Source organism: Parasteatoda tepidariorum, chromosome 10 (assembly GCF_043381705.1).
Source record: "Parasteatoda tepidariorum isolate YZ-2023 chromosome 10, CAS_Ptep_4.0, whole genome shotgun sequence".
In the NCBI taxonomy this organism is placed as follows: domain Eukaryota; kingdom Metazoa; phylum Arthropoda; class Arachnida; order Araneae; family Theridiidae; genus Parasteatoda; species Parasteatoda tepidariorum.
This window is the reverse complement of record NC_092213.1, coordinates 20,114,583-20,131,690: the sequence shown is the minus strand read 5'-3', so window position 1 is coordinate 20,131,690 and position 17,108 is coordinate 20,114,583. Positions and strand designations below refer to the sequence as shown.

General features: G+C 27.3%; 1 protein-coding gene across 1 annotated transcript in view; it reads right to left on the bottom strand.

Moving 5' to 3' along the window:
* Positions 1 to 17,108, bottom strand: part of LOC107442561 (lysyl oxidase homolog 3A-like) — a 66,704-nt gene that overhangs the window by 4,893 nt on the left and 44,703 nt on the right. The window contains exons 4-7 of the mRNA XM_043041409.2: positions 16,885 to 17,038; positions 11,822 to 11,956; positions 10,052 to 10,169; positions 5,858 to 6,110 (exon numbers count right to left, since the gene is read on the bottom strand). Of these exons, the coding sequence (XP_042897343.1) occupies positions 5,858 to 6,110; positions 10,052 to 10,169; positions 11,822 to 11,956; positions 16,885 to 17,038 (660 nt within the window). The remainder of the gene's footprint in view (positions 1 to 5,857; positions 6,111 to 10,051; positions 10,170 to 11,821; positions 11,957 to 16,884; positions 17,039 to 17,108) is intronic.

Sequence of the window (17,108 nt, the reverse complement as noted above, 5' to 3'; positions counted from 1 at the left end):
ATGTTACGAAATTAAGAAAAATCTCGAGGTATGTACACTGTGCAAAATAATAAGCAGGCACCTTAATTATTTGTGATCTAATGGACGGATTTTCGCGTACTACAACTCAATCTTAATATTTCGCGAGACGAGACCTAATCTTAAATATAATTTAATTAGTTAGAGCAGACTCCATTTTTCTAAGAAAAAACATTGTTTTTTCTCGACGGATTTGAGTACCTGATTTTCAAATTTTGATCCCCAATTTGCAAAATAATAATGTCCCATAGCTGAGGAAGGAGAGCAGACGAAAGTATGGGCTTCTTAATGTTAATTTCACCTTATCATACTCTTGATCTGCCCAATGTAATTAAATAATTTTCTTACTTAATTATAAAATTCGCTAATTCAAATGTAATGCTACGTAATTATTTTTATAATTATTTATTAATTTTTATTAATGATAATTTTTTTTAGATTATATGGTCTACAAATTTTTACATCGTTTTTAACAATGACATTTTAAATGTCACTGTTTAAAATTTGAACGGAAGAATAAAAAAACGATTATTTTGAAACCTTTCACAGTGAAAAAAATTGAAATTAATAGCAAAATTACGACCGCATTCGTTCTTAAATTATTGGGAGAATGTTTTTCAGGTTAAAGAATCCAAAATATTTTGTGGGTTAAGGATCCAAAGCCATATAAAAAGAAGTATGTNCTTTGTATGAAACTTTCACCTTCTGCCTGAAGATTCGATGTGATGACACAAGATAAATGTCCATTTCTAAAAACAATGGGGGCGGCATTTGACCCAGATCTTGGGATAGATTAAATCTAGCCAAGATCAAAAGGATTACCAAGTGCATGACAGTACACGTCAACAGCTAAATTCTGATCAATAAAGTATTGTGGTGTCAGAATGTTTTCTTTCCTATCATGCGACCGATAGACTTTATGGATTTATTATTTCGTCATGTTTTTTTCCCCCTCCCCGACAGTTTTGGTACCAGTTTGTAGTATTGTCATTGTTGTCTGCAGAGCAGTGTTAAGTGGGATTAATTCTTAGATAAATTTGAAATTATTCACTCGGATTTTGATTTTGAGATTTTTTCTTGAATGAAATACATTTTATTCAGAGAAATGAAGACATTTATGTATATTTTTTTATCGATATTCTATACATATAACTTAAGCTTAAAAAACTGTTGTCACTAGTTTTCTCGTTTGGCCGCGGTGCGGGTTGAAGGGTAATTGTTTTGAAATTATTGTGATAGTTGGCAAGCTTTTTACAAATAAAAATAAATTATTTTCTTGCAGTTAATTTAATAAATTGGTCTGCAAACATCCAAAACGGTAAGTCAACCAGATTTTGAAATAGTTAAAATTCTCGGACATTAATTGAATTTTCCGATACAGAATTACAATGCTTCGGCGCGCACGAAGCAAATTAATTCGGCGCGCACGAAGCATTATTAATAAGTTTTGAAACCTATCTCTATCTCACTTAAAAAAATTAAAATAATTTTTCCCGTTTTAATAGAATTTTATAGTATAGATTTATAATTCATTGTTGGTGATGTGATTATTTTAAATTAATTATATTCAAATACTTTTTGTTTTTTGCTTTAGGTTTGAGACATAAAAAAATTGTAACACGTTTGAGTTTTATTTCTCAATGCATCGCTATCATAGAAGCAAAACCAAAATCTACTATTTTGTTCTAGTTAGATTAAATGTCTACAGAATTCAAGTTCACGCTACTCGACTAAAAATTGAAAAAATTAAAAAAAACTAATTTTATAATCTAGAGCTTCCGTCCGGACATTTTTATTCTCTTTATAAATATATTCAAACTTGGGGTGTTAATTTGCTTAAAAGTTTTACAGTAGTTTAACTTACCCTACCTTACTTAAACCATGTATTACTTTTTGTAACTTACGGTAAAAATTTTTAATATAGTTTTTTACCTCTTTACTGTTATACATATATTTTTTGATGGATTTACATTGCATTTCAAAATTGTTGAAAAAAGCTAAACGTGGTAATAAAGTCTATAATAAAGAATATAAAGAAGCTTACTGTAAAGTCTATAATAAAATCTACTTTAATAAACGTAGAACATAATAATAAAATTGTCGGTTTTTATTATAAATTCAAATTGTATATACCAATTAAAAAATGACTCAAAAGAAAAAAAGAAAACTTTTTAATAATTTATGTTCTAATTCAAATAATTGGATTTTTACGCTCAAAATAAAAAAGATCAAAAATGGAAAAACTGTGCATTAAAATGACAAAATTCAGAAAGCTAAATTTATAATCCAATGCTTTGGTCTGGACATTTTTTTAAAGCATAAATATATTCAATCTTAGGGTGTTAATTGCCTAAAAGCTTTATTGTAGTTTATTTTATCATACCTTTCTTATGCTGAGTATTAATATCGTAACTTACAGTAAAAGTGAAACTCTTTAACATAGATTTTTACTTTTATGGTTAAACATATATTTTTATGTAGGATGGAGGATTTATATTGTATTTCAAACCTGCTGAAAAATCTCAAGCATACTAATATAATCTCTAATAAAGTCTATAATAATGGCTATAATAAAATCTTTAATAAGGTCTATAATAAAGGCTATAATGAAGCTTATAATAAAGCCTATAATAAAATCTACATTTATAAACTTAAAACGCAGTAAAAAACTATCGGATATTATTACCGATTCAAATTGTACATACCGTGCTCAAAGCAAAAAAGAAATTTTTTAAAAATAACTTTTGGTCAAATTCTAATAATTGGACTTTTACGAACCAAAAGATGCAATCTAAATTATTCAAGGGACTTATCTTAAAAATGCTAAAATAAGCAGCCTGTATTTTATGTTACGAAATTAGAAAAATCTCGAGGTATATACACTGTGCAAAATAATAAGCAGACACCTTAATTATTTGTGATCTAATGAACTGATTTCGCGTACTTTCGTGAGACGAGACCTAATCTTAAATATATTTTAATTAGTTAGAGCAGACACCATTTTTCTAAGAAAAAACATATTCTTCGATGGATTTGGGTACCTGATTTTCAAATTTTGATCCCCAATTTGCATAATAATGTCCCACAGTTGAGGTAGGAGAACAGACGAAAGTTTGGGCTTCTTAATGTTAATTTCACCTTATGCACATTTTACCATACTCTTGATCCGTTGAATGTAATTAAGCAATTTTCTTACTTAATTATAAAATTCGCTAATTCAAATGTAATGCTACGTAATCATTTTTATAATTATTTATTACTTTTTATTAATGTCAATTTTCTTTTTTTAGATTATTAGGTCTACAAATTTTTACATCATTTTTAACTATGACATTTTAAATGTCACGGTTTAAATTTTAAACGGAATAACGAATAAAAATTTAAAAATACGATTATTTTGAAACCGTTCACCGTGAAAAAAAATTGAAATTAATAGCCCCAAATTACGACCGCATTCGTTCTTAAATTATTAGGAGAATGTTTTTCAGATTGAAGAATCCAAAATATTTTGTAGGTTAAGGATCCAAAGTGCACCCCTCCGATGATATCGTCTGCACTGCTAGGATAGTATTTTAGAAGGTGAAAATCTAATCGTTGGATCAAAAGTTATTAAGGTATCCTCTATTTTATTTTGCGTTCAGTAAACCATTGGAATATACAATTCCAATAATTTTTAATCGATTTTTAAGTATTTTTAAGCTTATGTTTTATTTTTCAATTTAAGGTGTTTTAGGATTTCTAAAAATAATGTAGTTTTAATATTAACTACATTTTTTACTTTATTTGCTACAGATTGTTTCAAAACGTGGTACCGTACCGAAAGTACCTAAATCAGTTTTGAAAAACATCATAAAAGAGCAATTACTGTATCCACCTAGACAATTTATTACGTTACATTTGCAACACAAAGAAATTTGAGCCATATACTGAAGGAAACAATATTAATTTTTTCTAAATAATGTCAAGGTATGAAAATATATTTCTACAAATGCGTAAAACAAAATCATGAAATCTTAAGGTCGCAGGAATATTTTTCGTTCTATCGAAATTAAATCTTCTATTTTATGAGCTATCATCAAAAGATAAGAGAAAACAATTTGTAAAGAAACAAAAGCCGATGATAGCCGGAATGTTAGTAAAAAAGGAGAACAATGTAAAGAAAAAGGAACATTATGAAATAAAAGTCAAGATAAAAGAGACAGTTTCATTTCTTAGAATAAAAAATGTTTTTTTTTCCAACCAATGTTGGTTTTTCCGTACGATTCGAGATGTGTGAATCGTATAAATAAACAAAAGATCAGCTACTTAATTGTTCATATTTGGAAAAGTGACCTCGAAATTAACCTTGGCATACAAAAAAGAAGAGTTTGCGTGGATCTGGACGTATTTTTTATCTACACCTTGTGTGGCTATTTAATTCAACACAAAAATAAAAGTTAAGCTTGATGAATTTTTAATGAAGATAAGTATTTTAGTATGTTCTTTTTATGCTGCGTTTAGAATGTGGGTTTACATTTCTTGGTATTTGTTTTATAATATTGAAAAATGATTCAATACCAGGTGGTAGAAGATAAGGATTCTTCATTTTTTTAATGTTAAGAAAATATGTAAACGTTAATAAAAAAATTAAAAATCATATTTTATCCTAGAATAATGACTCCAAAATAAAAATTATAATATGGAAAATAGAAAACGATTCTGAAAATTCCTCATTTTTGAAATCGTTTTTTCAAACATTTTTGCTGCATAATAATTTTATGCGAAATATATGGTACAGCGACCTTTTAAATTTTCAATATCTCATAAACTATTTTAGGATAATAATTTTTTACCCAAGCATTGATTTATTACCAAGCATTTATTCCCTTTCTGCTAACTTCAAGAATGAAGTATGATTTAAAATTACATCATTGAAGTATATATAATTGCATAGTTAAAGTATGCATAATTGCATAATTATTGCATAATTGAAGTATGTAAAAGTGAAAGCTTATTTGATCAAATCCTTTTACGTGCATAATGACGATGAAAGAAAATTTGCTTAGGGAAATTTGCTGTTTAAAGTACAAAATGAGGCTGCACCCTCAAATCACACATTAAAAACAATTATTTTTAAAAATTGAAAACATTTTTATTTTTTGATTGTTTGTTTTCCTTTCTTAATTATTAAATACTTCCCTTAATATCCAATTCAGAGGCTCAATTAAATCACTTGACTATACTCCCAGAAACAAAATTCTCACTTTTAACGATTCAGCAATCCTCGAGCTGTGTTTCGTTAATTTTGAGAATCATTCGTCACGAAATCCCGTGATTTGTGACAAAACGCACTCTCAAATATATGACGAAAATGTTTTCTCAACTCGGAACCTCATCGCAGTGCATTGTGGATGATTAAGTAGAATGACGCAACTAGAAAGACGAGAAGAATTACTAGAATTACGAAATATTTCTTGACGAAACATTTCTTCTCTTGACGAAATTCGTTTCCTTAAAGACGTGACTGTAGTTATTTCGTCACTCTGACGGAATGTTCGCTCGGAGTATATATAAGGAAACGGTTTCGTCAAAAACGAAGAAATTTCGTGAAATTTGGGTATCTATTTCTTACAGTAGTATATATCAATCAGTTGCCATACTTTTGTTGTCGTGAATTACTACCAGATGTTTACTTACACCATTTCTTTTGGACGATTTGTATTCCCATTCCAACGGAAACTTATTCCCACTAGTTGCTAATTGTAACTGAATGATGAATTACCAGTTGATAGTTAAGTGAAGTGACGTCAGTTTTGACATCTCTATCAGACTATCATATACTATAGTTGTGTGTACTTACTTTGAAGTAATATGTTCCTGGTCTAAGGTCTGTTATATCCACCCACTGGCAGTCAATATTGTGGTGGTACGTATCGACGCATCCCACGGAAATTCCCTGATCTCCGTAGTTGGCACAAGCATATTTCTTGGGTATGTTGGTGTGGCACTCGTTATCTTCCAAACAGAAACTGGCCTTATGACCTTCGGCTACTTTGGTTCCGCGAGAGTCGATGATGTCGAAATGGGCGAACACCTCCATGCTGTGATAGTGCCTGATATAGAAAGAGGACAAAGAAATTCAACAAAATTAGAGGCCCTTCGGTATCAAGGACGCTAGAGTTAAGCACAAAAGAGTTGTTTTTAAAATGAGTCATTCACACTTTTGCTTTTTGTATTAACAGAACAACCAGGTAACTTCCTTGTTGAACTCGTATTATTTATTACTGCACGCCTCTTCATATTTTTATGTGAGTGATAGTTATGTTTGTTAGTTGAAATATAATTATATGATGCATGTTAATGTTTGAATGGGGATAGAACAGCTGTTCATACGTATCGTTATCATTAATTTGGTAATTCTAGAAGATATCGAATTATGTCACTTATTGAATCCCTATTTTTAAGTACCATTATCATTTGCCAATAAAATATCCGTTTACACTTAATCCTGCAACGCCTTTTCTTTCATTGTCTAAGTATTTAAAATTTAAATGTTATTATTCGGTAATGAATAAATTTAGGATATGTCAATGATTCCGTAATTTAATTTTATTAAGTTTTCAATGGTTTAAGGTTTTGTATCCCAATAGATAGGTAATCTTTGACAGTTATGTTCATGTACTCATGTACAGTTATGTTCATGCGATGTAGTGATAATTGCATAGCATACTTCGATTGAATAGATCCACGTTCCATCAAACAAATTAATCAAACTATTGTATTTTTTTCGTAATTAGTACTATTTATTAATATAATAGGCCAAGATAATAATTTAAACATAATTTTATTATATAACGAGTATTTTAAACGCCAAGTTTTATACCCTTTTTGAAATTCGACAATATTGTGTGTGTATAATCTCTAAATGCTAAGTAGTAAGTATAGACACTGGATCACCGCTGAAATCTAATATCTAAATGGTAAATAAATATATAATAAACTTGGTATCTTTTACTGTAAAACAGAAACTCTTACACTTAAATACTTTTAATTTACTTTCTCATAATCTTCATGACATGCTTTGATAAAACATCTTTATTTAAATGTTATGACTGGAAGATAGAAATAAAAAGAAGCAGATTAATCCCAATAGGATTGATTGGTGTTTGTTCCAATCATTAAATTTTATATTAAGCTCAGAGTTTGAATGAGAATAAAAAATTCTTTTTTTTAAAAACAATATTATTAAGAAATACTTTTTTTTATAGAAAAAATCTTTTTATTTACATATTTTTTACTTTATTTATAAAATTTTTATAATGAAAACATCAGCAATGTCTTTCGTTAGTTTACATGATTAACTTGGTCGTTAATGCGGTGAAGCGTGTAGAAATCTGGGAAGTTTGATTTTTTTAATACTTTCTTCTTCGAAAATTTAGGAGGATAAAAGAATTAAAAAAATTTTTTTTTTAATGTGAGATCTGGAATTTAGCTCATTATTATTCATTATTATTAATTTTTCTGGAGCCGACTAATAATCAAGATTCAGTCACAAATGAGCATTTTTTAATTTTATTTCTAAATTTTTGAGTAATTGATGGAACATTCAAGTACATTTTTAATAATTGGTTTAATTAAATATTTATTAAATTTATAATACTTTAAATTTAACATTTATAATAAATCTTCATTTTTAAAATAATTTAAGTTACAAGATTAAATTTTTTATTTAAAAAAAATAATAATTTATTACTGTCTTATTTAAACTGCATATTGAAGTATTTTTTTTTTAAATTTCAATGCATAATATTTATGCATATACCTACGTATACATAACATATCACTGTTAAGAAAATAACATTCTTAATTCAAATAAGTTTATAAATCTGCCTAAAGTTGCCTTGAAAACTTTGCATTAATCTCTTTTTGAAAAATTAAATTCATATAACTTGTTTGACTGTGGGTATTCAAATATAATTTGAATTCTTTTATTGCTTTTTCTACAAGTACATCTTGCCCATAAATCTGTAATATTATATAATTAATTGTTAGTTAAGTAATATGACCTTCTAAAAGCTCTCGCACAGCATGCAAAACAATTTATACCAATTTATATGATTAACTTAATTTAGGCATGTTAGCTTTCAAATTTAGCCATCAAAACTGATTTTGGAATTTTATTAAAATATATAATAAATAATAATAATTATAGGTAAGACAAAACCTATTTGATCACATCCTTGAAAAAGAAAATTCAAGGCGAAAAAAATTAATTAAATTGCGAAATTTACTCCAATTTATTTTGTTCGTGGTGTCAACTTCATCCCTATAATTTTCTTTACCCTATTACAAATCGAGTCTGTCAGTACGCGCGCCATTTTCGGTGATTTTTGAAGAGAAGTTCAGGGTTGTTACTCAGGGAAAGTGATTGGTTGAGTGGTTATTTTCATTTATTGATAAATAGGTTTATGTTCGTTATCTTTGAAGTAATGGCATGACAAATGTATTTTCTGAAGGTAAAATACTTGCTTAAAATACCATGTTTTATGTTTTCCCAGTGATTTAATACAGTAATAAAGTGACAGTAAAAAAACAGGAACGCTTTGTCAGGAATCTGATACCAGGAATATATTACGTGATAACGTATGTATAATTTAAGTTTTGAGAGGCCTACAACGTAATAAATTTACTCGGACTTTTTAAAATTTTCTCGTTTTTTTAAATTTTGTAAATTTATTTGTAACTTTCGTAATATTTAAATATTGAATGCTCAAAATTCAAAAGTCACATTTAGCAAAAATATCCTTTATGTAAACATATAGATGGCTATTCATTTTTTAATTTGCTGGAAGTTATGTTCCAGCGGTAGTAATGTCTACAATTCATTGAAAAATTCATTTTTAAGATTGTTTAATAAATTTATTTTTAACCATCATGCAAGACTTTTGAGTTTTGTGGTAGGGCTAAATGAAAAATCGATAGCTTTTATTTTAAGCTTATTTTAACTCTTGGGAGTTATGGCTTAAAAAAAACATTGCTGATTTTGTTGTAAGTATGCGTGACTTATGTCTAAATGAAACATTATTGTTGATTTTAATTGCAAGTTTACGTTTACTTTTAAAATTACTTTTACTCTTGAGATTTAGTGGTGGAGTGAAGACTCAAACATTAATGTGTTAAAAAGCTCATTAAAAATTATTAAATTTGATAATTTTTTGCACATATAAAGAAAAAAAAAGTTTCTTACAAATGGCAAGCATGCCATTGCCATGACTGCTTTGGTAAAAATGGTCTGAAGTCTGTTGTACCAAAGTTACCAATTCTTGCTGTGAATCGTAACACTCTTCTCTGTAAGAATTGCCATCCTGCAAGAGTTAGAATAAAAAATGTTTTTATATAAATATAATTCAACTCCAAAAATTAGAAAAATTTATATTGGATGTATCTAGTTTTTTTTTAAATTTCGTATATTTGAGCTATTTAATTTTCAAAGCCAATCACTCGACTTAGAAAGATTTTTCCAGTGAAATAAAAAATTGTCAAGAAATTTGAGTCTGAATACATGATTAATTTTTAAGTAGTATAAATAAGATCTATCATTAATAATAGGTTATGTTTAATTTAAAAAAAAGAAATTTTGATGTAATATGCATTAATTAAAATAGATTTACAAATAAATAGTTTTCTTTCGTATTTACTTAAATTCCTTATCATTTATTTTAATAATACTTGATTGTGACTTTAAAATAATGATTGGTAACCAGCATTATCAAACAACACGACAATTTTTCATTGGAATTTACAGTAGTTTAATTTTGAATTTTATTTTAACTATTAATGCAAATCTAGTCAGGAAGTGACCCTGTTTTTAATTAGTTTTAAGACATAAGGAACTTACTTTTCATGGCTTTAAATTATTTGCTCCAATTGTATTATTTTTCTTTATTAACAACGTTTGCCTTTGATAAAGTATNATTAATGTGTTAAAAAGCTTGTTAAAAATTATTAAATTTGATAATTTTTTGCACTTATGAAGAAAAAAAAAGTTTCTTACAAATGGCAAGCATGCCATTGCCATGATTGCTTTGGTAAAAATGGTCTGAAGTCTGTTGTACCAAAGTTACCAATTCTTGCTGTGAATCGTAACACTCTTCTCTGTAAGAATTGCCATCCTGCAAGAGTTACAATAAAAAATGTTTTATTTAAATTTAGTTCTACTACAAAAATTAGAAAAATTTATATTGGATGTATCTATTTTTTTAACATTTAGTATATTTGAGCTATTTAATTTTTCAAGCTAATCTCTACTCTACTTAGAAAGAAGTAACAAACTTAAAATAATACAAATATAATTACTTGGTATAAAAAAGTACTTATACTCAATTTCGTTAAAAGAATAAGTTTAGTAGATTTTATAACAGACGATAGTTTAAAAAAAATAACAAGTATAAATATATTTTTAATCGTTTGCTTTTTTCATTTGAAAAAGAAACACTCTGAAGTTTTTTTTAATATTAAAAAATTTGGTAAAGAACTATGATCTACGAACAATACGGGACATGCTGAATAAAACTCTTTATTTATAAGTTTTATTATAACAAAATAAGTAAGTAATTTCATTTTGTTTTGAATTGCTAATAAATGTTACTAAAAATACTCATGTTAACGATAACTGAATTTCATTGTAACACACGATAAAGAACAATGTAAGATGATTTAAGCTTAAAAATATGTTGCATATTATTTTCTTTTAATTTCAACATTTCTAACTATGAAAAATATTAAATCAAATCTATTCAGATTTGAAATAGATGCATTATTTTTATAAATACTAATCGGATATATTGATAAAATATTTTGTAGAGTTCATAGAAGTTTAAATTCGAATAATGTTTTTGAGATACTCGATACTATTGAAAAAAGAAAGATTTTTATCAAGTAAATATTTTTTTAATATTTAATTCATCGATAAATAATTTGAAGATTTACATTCACATTCATTAAATAATTATTCATTATAACAAATTTATTTGAAATAGTTTAAGTGAACAAAACCTAGTGCAAATACTTTTGGCTTTTATTTTTTTTTATAATATACCTTCATAAATATATTTAATACTTTTTTAAGCAATATACTTTTGATATTATGTTACTTTTACTATGCAGAACGTCTGCCTTTTTTTAGACAAAGTATAAGAATTATTAGATACTTTGCTTCGAAGTTCTTTAGAATGACAAATGCCTCTTATGCAAAGTATGAAATTTGATAATTATTGTATACTTATGCGTAATCATTGTATAGAATGCCTGAAAATTTTGCATTATTCATTCAATAAAATGACTAGGCAACGTATGTCATTAGTCACTCCGTAGAATGCCTAAGCAACTTGTAAAATATTAATAATTTCAAACCCTGTCAATCGTTTTTAGGCATTCTGTTGAATGCCGGGCTCAAAATTTAGACTATAACATGTATATTAATGCACTTTTTATCTATTTTATTCTCGATGAATGTTATATATAATCAAATATTTAATGAAATATATCTAATAACTTAAATAAAAAAATTTACAATGAAATAAAAAATATAATATAATATTGATTTAACATCTTTAATGTGTTACTCCACAGCAAAAATATATTGCTATATTATTAACAAAATTGTTTGTGTTCTGAAGACGATAAAAAGTTATGGGATTTATTTGTCTTTAAAAAGTCTTCTATTTTTTTTGGTGTAAGTACAGTTTTATTTAACCTAAAAAGGTTAAACTTCAAATATTACAATTTCAGTTAGAATTTAAATATCATAAACAAAAATGCTGACCTGGCCTTGTTCTGTCATACGCTGTTGATGAAAGGCAGTTTTCTTCTAATGCACATTGTAAATTTGCCATAGGTATGTTATCAATATAAGAAGTTCTCTCGATTTCTTTTTCATCCACCACTAAGTCAGGCAAAGCTGAAAAGAAAATCATTCGATGAAACATATTTTCTAAGCCCCCCTTCAATACACTAACTTTGATACTAATAACTTTTAAAGGCAGTATATGAAGAAATGTAATATCATTTCAAATAAAGATAGGGTATGCTTCGTACTACTGAAAGAATAAAGCACAAATTGTGCCACTGTTTGAGCTTTATTTATCTCGTTTAGATTTATTCGTAAAATTATTTTTTATACAAGCTACATGGGAACAACTCAACTTTTTAAATCCAAATCCAAAAATATTGTTAAGTTGTGTTGCTTACACGTGTAACAGGCATATGTCGTTTCATTTATTTAGTTTTCATTTATTCAGAGATTATTTCATATTTTTTATGTGTTGCTTCATTTGTTTAAGATTCTTATTACTGTTTCCAGACATGTTACCAATTTTTTTAATCGCTGTTGCTGATTTCCATCTGCAGAAAAAGAGTTATACGAGTTATGGATGCACAATACGTAAGTATCTTATATGTTATGAAGTTATTCAGAATAAAAAAAAATGGTCAAGTAATTTTCGCTCACCCTTTTTTATAACTTTTTAATAATATTTGTTTCCAAAACTAGTCGTGCACATTAAGCTTATTAAATATCGGTAATCTAACTATTATAAAAATTAAACATACTATTTGCAATAATAAAAATATTTTTATTATTTATGAACTTCTATTTAATAACTTCAAGTGAGCAAAAATTCATTTTGTGTGAAATTTCAATTCTTCTTTTGTATTCAAAAGCAAATTTCAAATCAAATGTAGGTATATTTAATGATAAGAAAAGATAAATTTGAAAAAATGAACAAAATTTTATATAATATACGTGTTATGAATTTTTGAATTTATTTCGTATGATATTAACTTCTCCTACCTTAACCTAATTATTTACACTAATCTTTTATCTAGCAGTTTTCTTTAAAGACTTGAATAAAAAAGTACTAATAGAAAAAGGGATATTTTGAATATAAATCATGTTACGGTAAATTGTAAATATAGTGCAATAACTTCGCCCTTCAAAAAAACTTTAAAAAAAGTTTTTTTTTTACTGGAGGAAGGTTTAAATCTCCACTGGAGCTTTTCCTGAAGACAATGCAAGTTTCAATCACTTTGTGATGACTGCAAGCAAAATTTAGCAAATTTTTTTTTAAATCATCAAATAGAATTTATCAGTAATTTAAATTGTTACAACATATCCACTAACTATAGTGTTTATCTTTTAACTGCAGTGTTGTTCTGAATCCGATAATTTCTTAACTGCTAAGCAGAATTTATCGCCACATTACCTACAAGGAGAATTTCTTGTCAATCTAAAACTTCAACTACACGACACTGAAAGTTTCAATTTATTATATAACTGTTTTATTATTAAATACAATTTATTATCAATCAAATATCACCTCTTTCCGACAAGCTAGAGTGCTTAAATTTTAATTGGAGTTCTGTGTCTGATGCCAATAAAAAAAGTTTTAATTTTTTTTTATATGAACCGAGGAGCAAACATTTTCTCCATTTCATCAGAAATTGCATTTTAATCAGCATTTCGAAATAAACAATCACAAAAATAATAAACAGAGAAATTATAAATTAAAATAAAAAAATGCAAATTTTTAAGCAGACCAAAAAAAGAGAAAAGAGTTTTATTTTTGTCAAACGTACAACGAAAAGCATACTTATACCTTCTTCAACGAAGCTCTTCAATCGGCAGGACAAGAGAAAAAAACTATAATTATGTATTTTAAAAACTCCCATTTTATTTTAAGGGAACTGTTTAGAAAAAGAAAATTAATTATCTGCCAATTCAAAATGCCATTTTTTCATAGCGCTAAATTTAAATCACTCTTCAGATAATTATCAATTTTATTATTATAAAGTAGTTATGGCGTTCAAGTATTCCCTTTAAATGTTTAAACGTAATAACCCTAAGAAGACGCAGATAATTATTTGATGCATTGTATTTTTTTTAATACTCGTTTTGAGAAGGAAAAAAACAATTTGTCAAAAATGTATTTTGATACTTTTTTTAAGAGAATTAACATTGAAATTAATTCTTAAAAGGGTTCATTTCTTTTTATTTTTCTGTCTTATTTTTTACTTGTTTTTAATTTTACTGTCTCATTAAAATTATTTTAACGGAAACATCATGTAAGAGGTTTTCCTTGAGTTTTTCTTTAGAAAAAAAACTTATTTTCGAACGTGGAATCTTTACAAAATGCCTAATTTTGAGTACTTATAAATTAAATAACGGTAAAAAATTATCACTTCTCATTATTTTGGATAAAATAAAATTTAATGTATAAACAACAATGAAAAAACGTTATTTTATATAAAAGAATAGTTTAATAGATAGGATAGATAGTTTCCTTAATTTGTTACTCTGAACAATACTGTTCAGATAACTAATAATTCAACAATACTTCATGAACAAAATCGCCTTGAACACTCCGTTGTTCAAACAACCTAGCGCAAGGATTGTGTCGTTGTTTGTGACTTTTGACATAATGAGGTTACTTATACGTGATTGTATATTGTAAAACACTCGAAAAATTCTCCTGATTACGATGCAAAAGCACTCATACTTGACACATTATTATTAAAACCAGGAAGGCTAAAAAGCAATACAATATTGAACGACGTAATGTTGTCAGAACAAATAACGTTAGACGTTTTCTCTTATTGTTTTCGATATTGTAAGAAATAAAACAAATCAAATATTTGTCCTACTTGCGAAGAAGGGACAAAACAACAAACAGGCGGGGATAATCCTCAAGCCGAAAAAATATTTATACGTAAAAAAATATTTAAAGTAGCTTTTACTTGCTAAATGTAATGGGCGCAGTTTAAAAAAAAATTAGAAACTGGTTTCGCCTTATAAGAAGTCCTTATTAATTAAAGTATCTTAAAAGCTGAAGGGCTTTTGATCAATCAGAGCAATGCCACACCCTCGTTGTTTTTTGAGGTATATTTACTGCTTGTTATTAAATTTATTTCATTCATTATTTTTTTATTTTATAAAAATATGCAAAAGCTTAATGATAATGTGTATATTGATTTCCGGGATTTTTGAAAACAGAGCTGGAAATAATAATATAGTAAGAAAATTGCTTTATTTTAATAAAGTAGTTAAAATTGTATATTCGTAACTCATAATTTTTTTAAAAACAAGAAAAGAAGATGGTTGGAATTAAAATCATGATAAAAATCTGACTGATCAACTGATAGATTTAGGTAATTCGAAAATAGGAATTTGAGGACATGCAATCAAAATATTTTATTTCTAAAATCAGGGATAATAAAACCGAGTATTGTTGACGATTCTACTAAATTTTGGATTGAACTTTTTTAACAATTTCAACTTCTTTGTATTTTTCAAATTACGTGAGAAAGAATTATTTTTCACAATGTCTAAGAGGTGTTTATTGATTCCAGATTTGATACCCATTTTACCAAAAATTAATTCCAATTATAAGCAAATTATTCACAGATTTCTTAAATATTTCCTCTAACTCAAAAACAATAACCCCATACATGGCTCAAAATATTACATACAAAATGTTAAACATCCCTTTTAATATTATTATCTATAATAATAATTGTAATATTAATGTTATAGTTTAAATATTTTATGAACTATACCATAATGGTTAGCAAAGAACAGTTTAAAGAATTATTAGTCAGACCTGCAAGTTAAGAAAATGAAGGGCTATATTTCTATTAAATATTACTGAATAATTGTACTTTAGAATAACTCAGAGATTGCTTTAAGTTTTCATTCAAAAGAGACATTTAAAATTTCTTTTATTTCTTTTTTGTTATTTTTTCAGGAATGATATTGTTATATGATACAAAGAGAATTTTTTTTTCTCAAAACTGAAATTTTTTTTATAGTATGTGTAATTTTAATCTAATAAAACTAATCTTCATTTCAAATCGGATGATTTTGGGACACACATTAGCAATTTTTTTACCCAATGATATAACTATAAGCGTGTAATGGTTTTAAATAACTTTTCTGCTTTATTGCTGGCATATATTTGAGTTTTTCATTTTTAAAATTGTACTATTCTTTTTAGATCAAAATATCATTGAATTAATTTTACGCTTTAAATATAAAGTATCAATAATGTCTCAGATTCTTAATTTCTTTATATATTTAACGAAAAAAAATTCATTATTGAAATATTTTAATCTCAATTTGTAGTATACTTACAGTTTTACTTATAGTCTTACTTATAGTTATACTTATTGTATGCTTATAGTTTTATTTATAGTTTTATAGTATTGTGGGGGAAGATGTTATCGACTATGCCAACTTTTATCAATCAAAGGGTACCGCGAGATTGAATAAAGTTAGCATGTCTTATATACTAGTGAACTGATGTTTGATAATCGTAGTGGTAGTTACGCCACAATACTCCCCCGCCAGAATTTTATCAGGGATGGAACTCGATGAACGGATACCACTAATTGCTGTATTTGTGAAAGACCGAGAGAGCTGGATTAAGGTCACCGAGTTTTGAGCTTTTACCAATGAGAGCTATATTAAGTTCATGGTTGTGTGTGTGGTTACTTCTGTGTTGCTATTATCAGTCGAGAGTGCAGGATCTCGTTGTGTATTAATAAGACTGAGCAGCAACGGCATTTGAAGGACGATGACGCAGTCACAATTGTCAAGACAACTGTTCAATGTGAACCATCCACCGAAGTAATCGGGATCATACAACGTCCGGGTCACCAATGTGGGGGAAGATGTTATCGACTATGCCAACTTTTATCTATCAAAAGGTACCTCGAGATTGAATAAAGTTAGCATGTCTTATATACTAGTGAATAAATGTTTAATATTCGTAGTGGTAGTTACGCCACAGTATACAATAGTTTTTTGATAACTTAATGAGTAAAAATACTTACTGGCAGAGCAGACAACACCAGCAATATTCTCTTCGCCAGGGCAAAAAACACTTCCTACTCGATCGTGAAGACAATCTGCAAGGTTGTGTTCGCTTCCTTTGCATTTCACTCCGCTTAGGAACATTTGGCTGTGAGAACCTCCATATTCTCCACTCTAAAGTTAATAATACCGTACACATTAAATAGGAGTTAAATACACTTTTATGAAAAATGAAACTTTAAAA